Source organism: Populus euphratica, unplaced genomic scaffold, assembly GCF_000495115.2.
Source record: "Populus euphratica unplaced genomic scaffold, PopEup_1.0 scaffold44.1, whole genome shotgun sequence".
NCBI classification, from domain to species: domain Eukaryota; kingdom Viridiplantae; phylum Streptophyta; class Magnoliopsida; order Malpighiales; family Salicaceae; genus Populus; species Populus euphratica.
The window spans coordinates 1,755,750-1,771,778 of NW_011499865.1; the positions used below are offsets into that span (position 1 = coordinate 1,755,750).

Below are 16,029 nucleotides of genomic sequence, written 5' to 3' on the forward strand. Positions count from 1 at the left end.
TGGATATAACATAAACTATATGAAGATATTTAAGTAATTAATATATAATTTATCATCTTAGGTGAATTATAAAAATATGCTATTTATTCTTAAATAATATTGATTTTGAAATTCTTAGCAAAAGTGGAATGCATTTTAAAAAAAGTTTCAAAATATTATTCAAATAATTAATTATTATAATGTTGAGAACTAAAACAATTTAACATAGTCTACATAATATTTAAACCAAAACATTCATGATGAAAATATAATAATTATATTGTAAGTTAAATCACTTATAATTTTTCTAATATTTAGGGGATCATGACAAGTTACTAGATATTTTATTTAATCTTTAAATATAAATCAATTAATTATTGAATTGATAATTAATTAAATTATTAATTAATTTGATCTTATTTTATTTAGGTTTATGAATTTATATTGGGGTCACTTATTAAAGAACCCAGTAAGTCATGCATATAAGAACCATTTATCAAAAATTAAAATGACATAATAAATCAAGTGTGACTTAATTGTAAATGAATTTTAGAAATTCAAGAATAGAATATTATTAATATAGGGGATTGCAATTTTAGACTTAGAAAAATCAAGTATGGACTAAATTAAATAAATTTCTAAGAATATCCTTAAATAATATATATGATATTATTTAAGAGAAAAATTGATATTTTATCATTTATAGGGTTTTTTAGGTTTTCTTGTAGATAAAATATTATGCATTTTATTTTTTGTGAGAAAAAAGTGAAAAAAGTACAATACATAAACACTTAAAATACAAAAGAAAAGAGTTAACACTCTAAGGTATAATAATTTCTTTTTCATAAATAGATTTAAAAGATTTCTCATTAGTGATTTGTGCGGATTATCATTTAAAGTTGGACAACATTTGGATGGCTTGTGGTTTGCGACAACCCAACCTCAAAGTAAATATTCAAAGCAAAAAAAGAATATCTGATCTTCAGGTAATCTTTATATAAATCCTAGAAATCTCTAGATCTATTTAACGAGATTCTTGAGACTACTTGAAAATTTAAATTTATTATTTTTGTTGTGTATATATATATCTCATGAAATCTAATAAAAAAACCAACTTGTGACCATAAATTGAAAACATGAGGGTTGACATGTCCAAATTTGAAGTACAAAGGCCTATTGAACTAATTTTCAAAACTTAAGGGGCTATTAGATTGATTTACCCAATATCATTAATGCTACTCTCTAGAAATCTGTATTATTGTACTTTGAATCTCTAATCACTGCTCTCTTCTCTCTAACTAATTTAATTTTGCTTTCTCATCAAGACTTAATATCAATTAAGTTTTTCTTAGTTTAAATAATTTGGTTTGTAATAATGTATCATTTATTATTGACCTTTGGATAAAAAATTATTACTATTCTATTTGAAATTGCAATAACTTCTATTTTTAGATGCTTTTTAAAAGTACATTTGCTTTGGAAAAACATCAAATCAATGTTTGTAGTGTTTTTTTAATAATTTTGATGTGTTGATGTCGAAAATAAAAAATATAAAAAAATTATTTTGATGCATAATTAAAAAATACTTTTACAAAATATTTTGCACTGCAATACTAATCACATAAAATTACTCGAGCTTAGCCAATTTCTCTTCTTCTTTTGTTTTTCAGAAAAAAGAAGAAGTACTAATAAGTTAAAAATAATGGCTCTGAGACTAATTTTCCAAATATAATACAAGGAAAAGAAACTATCAACAATAAATTATAATTTAGAAAAAAAAAATGAGAAAATTGGAAGGGCAATTCTGAAACGAGGAATGCATTTCACTACATATGTGATCATAGTTATTAAACTCAGATTAGCCAGGCAGGTCGACCTGATGGTTGGACCAATCCGGATTTGTTAAAAGACCAGCCAATGCAATAATCCAGCAAACTCGATCAACCTGGCAGGTCGACCCATGATCCAAGTGAACCCGAACAAGACCCGATGTTTTTTTTTCCCTTTTCAAATATGGTTTTTATACTTCAACCTCTCTTTTTATTTCATCATCTTCTCTATAATGAGCTGCTGTTAGCAGCAAAAAGGAAGGGAGTGTGAGGTTCCCTGCTGTGTTCGGCTATCATTGGAGGCTAGTTAAAGTAGAGAAAACTGGGTCTCTCGATTTCATAGAGATGAGGGAAGCTGAAGACTATGTCTATTGGGCTGGTCTCCTGTGTTAGTGGGTGACAGCTCTAGTTTGGCCAAGAGATGGAGGCGACTATGGACGAAGAAAGAGGAGTTCTCTAGTTTTGGCCAAAAGACTATAGGGATGACTAAGATAGGGATGATGGAAGTTGTGGCCGGCAAGGGCTCTCTAGTTTTGGCCAAAAGGCCAGGGGGATGATTGAGAGAGAGACAAGGGAAGTTGTGGTCAGGCCTTTATGGCAATTGTTTTGGCCAAGCGAAAAGGGAAGCTTTAGCTAGTTTTGGGAAAGAAAATCCAAAGCTAGGGGAAGTGATGACTTCTTCTTCTTTTTTTTTTTTTACTAGAGATAAGAAAAATTTTAGTGCTTTTTGTGTGCCTTTCCTTTAAAATTTTTGGTTGATTAGGAAATATATTAAATTTCAATATGGGGGCTTTTGTTAATCTAGACATTCCCCGTAACTTCTAGAGTAGTTTGACTGGGAAATATGAAAATATGTTTTATTGGAAAGAGAAGGTAAATTACAAAGTTATGAGAATGTTTTCTTAGATATTTGGACAATACAAATAATTCATTCTGAAGTGATAATACATTACTAGATTATAAAAACAGGGAGGAGATACTTCTATTGAAGAAGTTGTTGTCAACAACTTTCAAAAGAAAGAAAAATGAGTGAATTTTTGAGTTGACCTGAGTTAATTTAAGTTGATCTATAAAATTTAAAACATCGTCTCTTGATCTAATCAATCCTCAAACTGAATTTAATAATCATGTAAGAGACGTAAGAAACATGAGTACATGGTTGATACTCTTGTTGGTCGAACCAATACTTACAAGGTTTATTCGTATTTGGTGTCTATATTCTCATTTTTTTTTATATATATATATATATATATATATATAATTTAGGTTCTTTATTTTTATTTATTCAAACACAATGCTTTGATCATTAATATCGTTAAATCCCATCTTTCAATGACACTTTTCCTTGAAAAATTTATTTCATGGGGCAGCATTTATTGCGCATAATAATGGCAGGATGAAACACCATTTTTTTTAGTTATAATGTCTACAAAATAGAAAAGGAATAAAATACTGTAAAATAAATAATAAAAAAATCAGATGTATGGCTATGTTTAGGAATGTGATATATATTATGTTTTAAATTTTTTTAGAAATATATTAAAATAATATTTGTTTTTTAAAAGTTATTATAGATATTAGTACACCAAAATAATATAAAAATATAAAAAATTAACTTAAAATAAATTTTTAATTTTTTTTTAAAATATAGTTGAACCAGATTGCTAAATAAATAAGTTAATGGGGTTTTTAGAAAAATAATAGATGTTATTTTTAAAGTATTTTTTTATTGAAAATATATTCAAATAATATATTTTTTAAAATTGATTTTTAAAATTAAATTTTAATAAAAAACAATTTTAATCTTTAATGGTGGTATGTTCCAACTTCCAAGAGTGCTCCATGAGTAGAAGGAGCCATTAAAAAACAAACACAATCTAAACAGCCACCGTACCAGAAAACAGAGCCCAAGAAAGGGTCTGCCTCCAACAAAATCGGCCCTTGCCCTCAGAGCAATAGGCCCGTACGGTTCTCTCTTTCTACTGTCTACTTTCTAGATTCTGTTTTTAAAACACCAACAAAAAAACTCACTCCCTCCCTCCCTCCCTTAACTCCTGGAACCTTCCAATTTAAAAAATTAGGGCTTTTGTAGGGTTTAAGCCTCCACCCCTAAAATCCCTAAACCGAAAAGGAACCAAATTGCTAGAAAGATCAAGACTTTTCAAACCCTACTAAAGAACCTACCAAATGGTTCGGTCTCATAGCGCCAGGCTTGTTGGTTGGCTCGCTCGCCCTTCTCTCTCCCTTAACCTCCTCAAAGAATCTGCTAATTCCGTATGATTTTGCTTATTTATTTGCAGTTTTTTAATGAATTGCTTTAATTTACATCTCTAAGTAATGTGTTTTTTGTATTAATTGCAGGTACACAAGAGTGTATTGAATGGGAGTTATAGAAGATTAAGTGCTACCACTGGGGTTTGTAATCCTGTTAGGTTTATTGGCAATTACTCTCCTAAAAATGGTAACTTGCACTTGTTTTGTTTCTTTCTCTTGCTCTTCCAGTGTTTTGATTTATGGGTTATTTTCAGATTCTTTGTCTGGTTTCCTAGACAGCTTATTTTTTAAACTTTCTGGTTGTTTCTGTGTATTGGGCTTGACAAGGGAATTAATTTTACATTTTGGTGAATCTATACATTTTTCTATTTTTTCATTTTCTTTGCTATTCTTTTTTTTTTTTTTTTGGGGGGGGGGGCTCTTTTTTTTGGAACTGATTTTTTTTTTTTAATTTCGCAGTTAACCAAACAAATTGGTTGCAATTGGGAGCTTTAAATGCGAAATTTGGTGCTACGAGGTCGATTCATGGCTCTGGTATTTCACATGTCCTGCTTTTTAAATTTAACCTGTACTATATTTAGTACAAGTTTTCTTTTGTTGAAGTGCAATTGCTGTAACATTTATGCTGTTGCTGCTTACTATCATTTTATTCTAAAATATTTCCTCAGGATTTTGTGTGGCTAACTATGTATGTTTTATATCTTTTTTTTTCTGGTCAGTTCATATGTCGAGAGATTATTATGATATACTTGGTGTTAGCAAGAATGCTAGTGCATCTGATATAAAGAAAGCTTATTATGGGGTAGGTTTTCTTTTCACTATTTGCCCTAATCTTGCGTATTTCAGTCCAAATAATGCAACTCTCAAGCTTTATTTCTTTTAATTTGGGTGTTAGGACTGCTTATGGGGTAGATTTTCTTTTCATTATTTTTCCTAATCGTGAATATTTCAGTCCAAATAATGCAACTCTCACGCTTTATTTCTTTTAATTTGGGTGTTAGGTCTGTGAGTTAATGTTGTTTCTTTATACTGTGATAGGATTACAGCTTTTACTTTGGAACTTTTTTTTTTTTTAAGCTTTGTATAATTTGTCTTCTGATTTCACTTTAGCACCATTCTGCAGCTGGCAAAGAAGCTCCATCCTGATACAAACAAAGACGATCCTGAAGCCGAAAAGAAGTTTCAAGAAGTTTCAAAGGCCTATGAGGTAAATTTTGCAGACCAGAATTTTTATCCCTTCCTCTAACCGAGTTACATAGAATACTGAATGGGGAAACTTTTGTTTGTTCTGGTTGCAGGTTTTGAAAGATGACCAAAAGCGGGAACAATATGATCAGGTTTCATTTTTAATTTTAACAGTGTTTATATTATTAAATAAGTGGAAAATGAATGTCTGTATAACTCATAACCAAGTAACATACAGTATTAATGAATGATCGAAAACATGGGCAGTATGAGTGCTTATAAGAGGAGAGGATTGACATACAATATAAGTGAGAGGTTTATAGCTCATCACATGGTTGCTCATAATTGGGAGTTGTTACATGCATAAATATTGAAACCCCCCTATTCAGAATTATAACTAGCCAATAGAGTAAGATTTCTTATGTAGTTGTTTACTTGCCTAGTCTAGGGATGCAATTAACAATTCCCTTATCTACAGTCTGATGATGAATGTAGTGATACATACTGTCATCAGCTGTTTACTTTTTACTCGAGCTATGTTTTCTGGGTTGGAGTTTGTAGATGAGAATGAAAGGAAGAAGAAGAAGAACAACAACGATCTAAAGTGTGCATTTGGCTTCTTTTTTTTGTGTGTTTGGGGGGTGGGGGGGGGGGGGGGGGGGGCTTCTAGTAGGTGAAAGGGCTGGAATAGTAGGATAAGGTCTACTGGTGAAATAAATTCAAAAAACTTGCGGGGTGACAACTAATTAGCACCATCCAGAAGCTCTACCACAGTGAAAAATGGAAAGGTTATGTTTTATAATGGACAGGTCATTGTTATTAGAATGATCTTGGATTTTGTTTCTTAGTGCCCTTCGCCGTGATAATTTTACTTTAGTCAACTGTCAACCTGCAAAAGCAATTTCTGTTTGTAATCTCAAGAACTTGTCAAGCCTTGTGTGCCTGACCCAGCCAACAAAAGAGTTGTATTTTCAAATAGGAGTTGCTAACTTACCAAAAAAAATCAAGGATCTCATTCTTGCAGGTATAAATTGTATCTGTTCTAGCTTAACAATTGTGCATCATCTGGAAGATTAGGGAATTTTAGGGTCACTTAGGTTAGCTAGTCCCCAGAAGGTAGGCCAAGATAATGGGTAATTACTTTTTCAAAAAGAAGAAAAAGAATTGAAGCTGCCATGCACTCAATCGCAAATATGTGAAAAGGTTATTCATTTTGCCCTGTTAGCCTGAAGCTATACCCTCCCCCGGTGGTGTATGTTAAGCTTCTGCTTGCCTTTTATTCTATACAACATGCGCGTCTTTAAATTTTATCATTCATTTTGGCCTGGATGAAGTTCACATACTTTGCAAAGGTTAAGAAAAAAAGAATATCAACCTTTGCATGCATGCATCTGCCATATTCTCTTGTTATCACTCCCCCTTTTTTCCTTTTGGAAGGTACTCTATCCATAGAACCTGCTGAAATTCTCTTCCTTGCAACTTCTTTCTCTCTTTTTTCTTTAATTGTATGTAATGTAATGACCCTCTTCTGTTAATATCTATATTGATGTTTGTTATATTTGCAAACTTATAGCTAGGCCATGACGCATTTGAAAACCAAGATAGCTATCAGCCTGGTGGACCAGGATTTGAGAGTCCATTTGGGGACTTCAGAATGGAAGATGTAATTACTCTCCAGCTTCTTTTCCTTTGTTTCGATTCTGTCATATTTAATTGTTTCTCTTTGATTGTCAATTGTCTTGTTTTTTTATTCTGCTCATATCCAAATCTTAAATTAAATAAGAGCAGCCTTTTCTTAGGGTGAGAATTTACATTCTGTGTAGTTACAGACTCTTGGAGTTTGTTTGGTCCTTGTTATGCCTCCAGAACTATTAAGCCAGCAGTGCAATTAAAATTGTTTCACTGCATTGCAGTATACTTTCTTATAAAATTGCCACAGTGGATTTTTAATGCAATATGAGGAGAAATATATTTGCCACTGCCTTTTTTCTTCCTTTTTTCTAGTGGGGGTGGTTTGGGTCTTCACTGTATTTTTTCCCCTCTCTAAACAATGGGTTTTCACAGTTGATGAACTTTTCGTGTTTTTTTTTTTTTTGTGCATGACACCACACTTGCTTTGATGGAGATCAGATATTCAGCAATGTATTTAGACAGAATGTCACTGGCCAAGATGTCAAGGTTCTTAGAATTTCCATCATGTTGATTTGTGCTCTCTTTTTTGGCTTAGAGTTAATGTTGACTTTCAGTTTCTTTTTAAAATCATCATGGATAGGTTTCTGTTGAACTTTCCTTCATGGAAGCTGTTCAGGGATGCACCAAAACTATCACATTTCAGACCGATGTGCCTTGTGAAACTTGTGGTTTGTTTATCTTCACTTGATAGCATTTGCAAACATCATGACTTCAGTTTTTCCTTTTTTTGTGAGATTTATGTTTTCATAACTGCAGCTCTCTTGTAATTTCTTAAGAATGCATGGCCCCCGTTTTTTTTTTTTTGCATTTTCCAAGGTGGAGAAGGTGTTCCTCCTGGAGTGAAACCTCAAATGTGTAAACGCTGTAAAGGCAGAGGGATGGTTAGTCTTACTTGCTGAAGACCTTGTGTGATGATGTTACTTATTCAGGAAATACTGGGTGTTTCCCCCAACTAACATGGAACATTTCCTACATTTGCAGATATCTATGCAAAAAGGGTTTTTCAGTTTTCAGCAGACATGTGATCAATGTGGTGGAACTGGGCAAACCTTTTCGGTACGAGAATCAATATCTATTTTTATCTGAGGTCTGCAAGTCTTTAAATAATTTTAGGAAATGCTGATTTTTTATGAGCAAAATTCTGGGAAGCATTAAAACCTTTTCTTTGTTCATGAAACAACCTGACAAGGTATTACTTTAGACATGGGCAGTAGTGAAGAATTTTTATTTTAAACTGTTGTGCATGATTGCATTAATTTTGGCTTCTGAATTCCTGCAATCTGGCAGCTTTGATTAACTTTGGCAACACATTTTTAAACAATTCTTCCAAAATTTGATGATATGATGGGTCTAAGTCCCTTGGTTTTGTTTTTTAATATTAATGCATATGCTTTACTACTGTTGGTGTCAGAGCTTTTGCAGGTCTTGCCATGGACACACAGTAGTGAGAGGATCAAAGACAATTTCGTTGAACATTCCAACAGGTTTGTTTGTTGATCTTGAATAATGTTAAATTTCTGGTGGTGTACTATATTGTGGTCTTATATTCTGCCCAAGGGTAGTGCTCTTACATGGTCCACACAATGTGGTCTTGTGATGGTACATCATAGTTATTTTTGTTGTTTCTCACATTAGGCATCTCATATGAAACAAAGGATAGTGTGGTTGTTTTGAGTGCTTTTCTAGATTTGTTAGTTATGGTACCAAAAGCAGTTAGAAGCTAAATAAACCAGAGATGTGAACTTCAAAGTTTCCATTCAAGCTCGAGTTCTTGGGTGCTCGAATGAACCATGAAGTTAAAGAAATACAAAATGAAGGCTAGATTAGTTTCAACAATTATATTTAGGTATCTACTATTTGTGGAACAGAAGTACCCTAAACAATGATAGCAATGAGTCAGGGCTTTTGTTTAATCTGACAAATAAACTCCTCTATCATCCTAACACCATTTATGAAATAAAATATAAAATTGACAGATTTTCCTTTAAAAAAAAACCTAGATTAGGTAAGGTTAAATTACGAGCTTCAATACCCTTCAAGATTTACTACAGTACACCAGCTTTCCTGCAGACCGGTGTGATAATGCAATTGCTCATAACAAACTTTCTTTGATCTTGCACATTGTCTTTCTTATTGGTATTCTGGAAGACAGGTGTAGCTCTGGTTGAGTTGTTTTGGGGGGAATTGTTTTTAGAACAAAGCAATCTTGCTTTAAAAGAAAAAAAAAAAAAAAGAACAGACTTGCACAGACTTTCCATGTGAATTGAACGGAACCATTTTAGATCTGCTTATTTGTTTTCTCTAGCTTTCAAAATGATTCTTATTCCTTAGAATTGAATTAGAATTTGGACCACAGAAAGTCTCTTTAATTGATTTAAAATATGTAAAGAAAGCGGGATGTGGACATGGTTTCTCATGTACGAAACGTAGTTTCCTGGTGTGGAACATGCTACTGGTGTGAAAATAGAGTAAAAGGTCCTTAAGTGGATAAATGGAGGATAAAGTTGACTGCTTTCTATTTAGAGTTGTTGAATTCTAACTTCTCTCTTTATTTAAGAATGAATTCTTGAATATATACAGCATTTACGGATCTATATTAGGATAGCTATTAACTACACATAAATAGGTATTATTGCTGGGTTCTGATTTATAGAAAAGGATATGTGACTTTCTGTTTTTACTCCTTACAAATCAGCTTCAAATTTGCCTTAATTACTTCAGAATTTTCAACACTCCCCTTAAAGTTGGATGGAAGAGATCTTTCATTCCTAGCTTGTCCAAGGTGTTTTTGAACACAGGATTCTGAACACCTTTGGTAAGTATATCAGCAAGTTATTCCCCGAAAGGCATATAAGGAGTACATATCAATCCACTCTCTAACTTTTCTTTGATGAAATGTCTATCTATCTCCACATGTTTAGTTCTATCATGTTGCACTGGATTGTGTGCTATTGTAATGGCAGACTTATTGTCAAATTACAACTTCATTGGATCATCTTGCTTGATTCTGAAATCTTCTAGGATAATCTTCATCCATAGTAACTCACAAATTCCAAGAGCCATTGATTTGAATTCTGCTTCTGCACTTGATCTTGACACAACACTTTGTTTTTTGCTTCTCCATATCACAAGATTTCCTCCCAGCAGAGTACAATAACCTGATGTTGATTTTCTATCTGTTAATGCACTAGCATAGTCTGCATCTGTATAGCATTCAAGGTTCAGATTCCTATGATTTTTATACAAAATTCCTTTTTCAGGAGTAGACTTCAACTATTTAAGGAGTCTATACACTGCCCAGAGATGTGAATCTTTCAGGTTGTGCATAAATTGACTCATCACACTCTCAGCATAAGCAATGTTTGGACGAGTGTGAGTTAAGTAGATCAACTTTCCAACTAACCTTTGGCATTGACCCTTCTCAGTTGTGACTTCTTCCTTGTCATTCTCAAGTCTGTGCTTTAGATCAATAGGTGTTTCACATGGTCTACAGTCTACCATTCCTGTTTCCTTTAGAAGGTCAACAATATACATCTGCTGAGAGATAAAAATCCCCTTTTTTGAATATGCTACTTCTATGCCAAGAAAGTATTTCAACTTCCCCAATTCCTTGATTTCAAATTCTTTTGAAAGTCTCTTTCCACAAAGTCATCACCTGTTATTATAATGTTATTAACATAAACAATCTGAATAGTAACTCTCCTTGAAATGGAGTGTTTGATGAACAAAGTATGATCTCCTTGGCTTTGCTGATATCCTATAAAAACTATGGCTTTGGTGAACTTTTCAAACCAGGCTCTAAGAGACTGTTTTAAGTCATAGAGTGCTTTCTTTAGTTTGCAGACCTGGTTGGAAAGAAGGGAGTGACTGAATCCTGGTAGTGGATCCATATAAACCTTTTCTTCCAACTCTTCATGTAAGAAGACATTCTTAACGTCATATTGCTGCATACACCATCCAAGATTAGCAGATAAAGAAAACAGAATTCGAATGGTGATCATCTTAGCAACTAGAGCAAATATCTCTTGATAGTCTATCCCAAATATTTGTGTAAATCCATTTGCGACTAGCCTGACTTTATATCTTTTCCAGCATGCCAACAACTTTATATTTCAAGGCATAAATCCACTTACACCCTATTGTTTTCTTCTCTTTTGGTAACTCAATTATTTCTCATGTTTGATTTCTCTCTAGTGCATTCATCTCTTCTCCCATGGCAATTTTCCAGTTATCATTTCTTAAAGCCTCATGCAAGGTTTTTGGGATAGGTATTGTGTTTATTTTTTAGAGAAAGACTTTGTGTGATGGTGAGAACTTTTGAAATGACATAAATTAGCTATAGGATATAAAGGATTGTTAGTGCATTCTTTTCTTCCTTTTCTAATAGCAATTGGTTGATCAAGGTCAGGAGCTGGTAGAGATGAATTAGAAAGTTCATTACCTTGCTCTGGCTCGGATTCTTGGGCTTGCAAGAGAGTCAAATCAGGCTGTATCCTTCTTCTATATACTTGAAGAGGTATGTCAGCGGTAGTTTCTCCCTGCAGAGTAATATTTGGTGACTCACAAGATGGTGAAATGGGAGATGATTGCTGCCTAGATGGGATTTGGAATGAAAAAATATCAGTCATTGTTAGTCTTGTCTTCTTTGTTGTTTTCCTCCCCCTGAATAGAAGATTTGTTGAAGAAAGATTGATTTTCATTAAAACTTAAATCCTTTGACACAAGAAATCTCTTTGAAGATGAATGATAACATTTGTAACCTTTTTGTGTGATGAAATATCCTATGAAAACACACTTAAGAGATCTAGTATTAAGTTTGTCTCGTTGATGTTCATGAATGTGAACATAGGTGACACACCCAAAGATCATTGGGGGAATTTTAGAATAACAATTATTCTTTAGGAAGAATTCTGACAAATAGTTTAAAGGACTTTTGAAACCAATAACTGTTAAAGGTATTTGATTTATCAAATATGTAGAGGTTAAAACTGCTTCCCCCAGTAGTTTTTTGGAACTTGATGTTGGAAAAGTAAAGCTCAAGTAGTAGTTTCAAGGAGATGTCTATTTTTTTCTTTCTTTTACCTCATTTTGTTGGGAAGTATTGACACAAGATAATTGATGAATAATCCCATCTTTTTCAAAGCATGGTGATAAAATCTGATTAAAGTATTACTTAGCATTATCAGTTCTAAAACCCTTAATGCTAACCCTAAATTGATGCCTTATCATATTTGTAAAGTTTGGAAGGATATGACTTACATCAGATTTTCTTTTAAAAAGGTAAACCGAAGTCATTCGGGTGCAATCATCAATAAATGTTACAAAACCTTTTAATCCTAAAATATTAGGAATGTGATATGGATCCCATATATCCAAGTGAATTATAGTAAATGGAGACACAGATCTTGAATCACTTATAGTACAAGGCACTCTATGGTGCTTTGTAAATTCACAGATTTCACATTGAAATTGTTCAATATCAAGATTTTTAAATAAAGATGGAAAGATGTTCCTAAGAGTCTTAAATGATAGATGTCCTAAACGATGATGATGATTCCAAACATTGGTTTTATTAGAATTAATTGAAATGAATGATAGAGAAGGGGAGTTACTACTGTTGCCTTGCACTCCAAGCATGTACAGCCCATCCTTGACTCTAGCTTGCCCAATCGTCCTCCTCGTAGCTAGGTCCTGAAATATGCAGCGATCAAGAAAGAAAGTTACATTATAATTTATGTTTTTAATTAGTTTTTGGATAGATAACAGATTTGCAGTAAGATTAGGAACATGTAATGCGCTTTTAAGAGTAAATATAGGATTAAAAGGGATTTTTCCCTGGCCTGCAATTGTGTTTAGAGATCCATCAGCCATTGTGATTTTCTTACTGCTGGAACATGGTTGATATGATATGAAGGCACCTGTAGAATAAGTCATATGGTCTGTTGCATCTAAGGCAACGACCTAGATACTGGAATGGTTCTTGTTTAAGGCACTAAAGACATGAGAAATTGGAATTTTACTACTTTGAGCAAGAGAGCATGATTCAGATGGTTTCTCCATTGTGTTGAGTAAGGTTCTTAGGCGTTCAATCTCCTTTTTATTGAATCCTCTCACCTCTAAGGTGCTAGACTCATGTGCTGCCTCTTCTGAATTTGTTAAGTGTGCATGTCCTCTTGAATGGTTCTATTTGTATCCTCCATTACACCCCATCCTTGATGGTTTTCCATGGAGTTTCTAACAGGTCTCCTTTGTATGACCTATTTTCTTGCAATAGTTACAAAACTAATCATTTTTAAAGAATTTCTTCCCTTCAGTCTTCACCACTTCTGCACCATTCATGGCATCATTTTGGTTTCTGCTAGCATCACTTAGGTTTCTGTTATTAGTTATAATCATAGCAGAACCTTCAGTATCAGGGACCTCAAGCATCACATTTCTCCTTCCTTCTTTAGCCTTTATTACTGAGAATACCTCATTGAGTAAGGACAGAGATTCCTTTCCAAGTATTTGGATTTGTATTTGATCAAATTCTATGTTGAGTCCTACAAGAAATTCAAAGATGCTTTCTCTCTCTACATAATTCTTTAAAATTATAGCATCATCACTACACTGCATCTTAAAATCCTGATAATAGTCCAATTCCAATTAGAAACTTTTCATAGTATTGTAATATTCAATAACCATCATATTACTTTGTTTGGTCATTGAAAGCTTCGTCTTATTCTCATCATATTATCTTGTTTGGTCATTGAAAGCTTCGTCTTATTCTCATAGTTAACGCAACATCCTTCACTTTAAAGTAGGCTTGTCTCACTGCATCCCATATGTTTTTTGCTGTAACCAGAAACATACAAGGCCTACAAACTTCTGGCATAATAGAGTTCCATAGCCATGACATATTCATGGAGTTTTCTTCATCCCAGAATGTAAACTTTGGGTCTTCTATACTAGGAGGATTGTCCTCTATCTGTGATCACTTTAAATAGTTTTTTCCATTCAGCCGGTAGGATGATTGTAAACTCTGGAATTCCCTTGATATTTGGGTTTTTTTCACAGTGTTTTCAGATCTGGACAGGTCTGCTAGATCAAGTGACTAGGATTGTCAGGATAGATTGGAAAAGAAGATGGAAAAGAAGATGAGAAATCCCAGATTTAGAGAGAGAGAGGCTCAGAAAAAAATAGGTTCGGTTTAGGCTCTGATACCATATGGAGAGTTGTTAAATTTTGACTTCTCATTTTATTTAAGAATGAATTCTTTGAATGTATACAACATCTATATATCCATATTAGGACAGCTATTAACTACACGTAAATAGATATTATTGTTAGGTTCTGATTTATAGGAAAGTGATTTATAGGAAAGGATATCTATCTGTTTTTACTCCTTACAAATCTGTCTTAACTCCTTACAAATCTGTCTTAATTACTTTGGGATCTTCAACACTTTCTGTCTTGAAACAGAATTTCTTTCCAGTCATTATTTTTACACCCAGACACTTATTAGGGATAATATATAGATAGGGACATTATCCAGTGAGCTCAACTTCTGATTTCTAGAAACACTCATGAAAATGGTCCTATATATTCGGTTGCCCATTTTCCCATGTAGAACTTTTTGCCGGACTTGGTGATTAAATTTGAGTTTCTTGACATCTGCAGGAGTGGATGACAATGAGACTATGAAGATCCATAGAAGTGGTGGAGCAGACCCAGAGAAAAATCAGCCCGGTGATCTCTATGTGACAATCAAGGTTATTCAACTTGTTTAATATTTTTGTGATGCTATTTTTGTGTGTTCCCTATTTCTTTGCTTACTAGTGTGATGTTTTAGGATGTAGTGTGGAGATAATGGACAGTAACATTTTCTGACACCATTATTTAGCATGATGTTGTTTTATATGATTTTGTTTCTTTTGTGCCTTTTTTGTTTGTATGGATGGTTGTTCCTCTTACTGCATTTTCATGGCATAACGAGCAGACTATGTAGCTTTAGTTTTCACATTGCCTTCTTGCTGGCAAACTCTTGGATGAGTTTTATTTCTTTATTTTGTTTTAAATGGTTATTCAATGGTCATTGATTGCTTGGCAAGCTGGATGGGGCAATCAGGAAAGAGAATAGTGTGACATGGATGGTCGATTCACCTTGTCTGCTGAATTTTATGCAGGGTTATGACAACATTGGGAAGATGAATAGAAAGTGAGCATTTTAAGGAAAATATATATTATTTTAGTTGTCCTTCTCCACTGTGAATGATCTCCTGGCTCTTGGAAATTTTAGTTTTTTGGTGGTTTGTTGTCTCTTTCTTTCATTTGTTTTGCTTTCTTTGCGTGTGTACTTCTAGTGTGCTTAAATTGTCTAGTCTCCTGTGATGCTTGTCAACTTCCTCTGATCTTAGTGTAGCTATTTCATTTTCCATGTTATTGAAGTCGTTATTTCCCTCCCCCCACAGGTCCGGGAAGACCCTGTTTTCCGCAGAGAAGGCTCAAACATTCATGTTGATGCTGTTTTAGGCATTACTCAGGTAAAACCTTTTGTGTTTCATGGTCCTAGAAAAATACTAAGATTCTAATGAACGGGAATCCTTTCGTGTTTGCTATGTGGTTCAGTACATTTCAATGTTCTCATTTACAAATTTCTTTGTTAGCTTGAGATATGGGTCATACTTGTACGTTTATTTTTTAAATAAAGTGTGGCACTCGGTTCAGATGGTCTTCTTGCTGAAACATATAGATTTGCAGCTTGATTTGATATATACATTTTATAAATCATAACTATTTAGTATTTAATGCAAAATTAATTCAATTTCTATTTGCAGGCAATTTTGGGGGGAACCATCCAGGTTCCAACTCTCACGGGAGATGTTGTACTTAAGGTTTGTTGGAAATCATTTTGCATGATTTGATTTTTCTAAAAAATAAACTAACTCATCTTACCTTAACCTGTTATATATTTTCAGGTACGCCCTGGCACCCAACCTGGTCAAAAGGTGGTTCTGAAGAATAAAGGTGAGATGAATGCCAGTTCTTGCTTTCCTCACACCTGTCGAGATAGCTTTTGGTGCTATATTCC

At 33.5% G+C, this 16,029-nt stretch overlaps 1 protein-coding gene across 3 annotated transcripts in view; it reads left to right on the top strand.

Moving 5' to 3' along the window:
- The first annotated feature begins 3,672 nt into the window (after positions 1-3,672).
- GFA2 (gametophytic factor 2) overlaps positions 3,673-16,029 on the top strand; it is a 13,449-nt gene continuing 1,092 nt past the window's right edge. Inside the window, exons 1-17 of one of the 3 annotated variants that reach the window (XM_011026729.1) lie at positions 3,673-3,938; positions 3,984-4,082; positions 4,170-4,269; positions 4,542-4,616; positions 4,802-4,884; positions 5,206-5,289; positions 5,381-5,419; positions 6,841-6,930; positions 7,398-7,445; positions 7,540-7,627; positions 7,776-7,840; positions 7,941-8,015; positions 8,371-8,443; positions 14,619-14,710; positions 15,410-15,481; positions 15,776-15,832; positions 15,917-15,965. In XM_011026729.1, coding sequence (XP_011025031.1) covers positions 3,996-4,082; positions 4,170-4,269; positions 4,542-4,616; positions 4,802-4,884; positions 5,206-5,289; positions 5,381-5,419; positions 6,841-6,930; positions 7,398-7,445; positions 7,540-7,627; positions 7,776-7,840; positions 7,941-8,015; positions 8,371-8,443; positions 14,619-14,710; positions 15,410-15,481; positions 15,776-15,832; positions 15,917-15,965 — 1,177 coding nt within the window. In that variant the 5' untranslated portion in view covers positions 3,673-3,938; positions 3,984-3,995. Of the gene's footprint in view, positions 4,083-4,169; positions 4,270-4,541; positions 4,617-4,797; positions 4,885-5,192; positions 5,290-5,380; positions 5,420-6,840; positions 6,931-7,397; positions 7,446-7,539; positions 7,628-7,775; positions 7,841-7,940; positions 8,016-8,370; positions 8,444-14,618; positions 14,711-15,409; positions 15,482-15,775; positions 15,833-15,916; positions 15,966-16,029 lie in introns of those variants that run through there. The other 2 variants (XM_011026728.1, XM_011026730.1) reach the window with 2 other exon arrangements.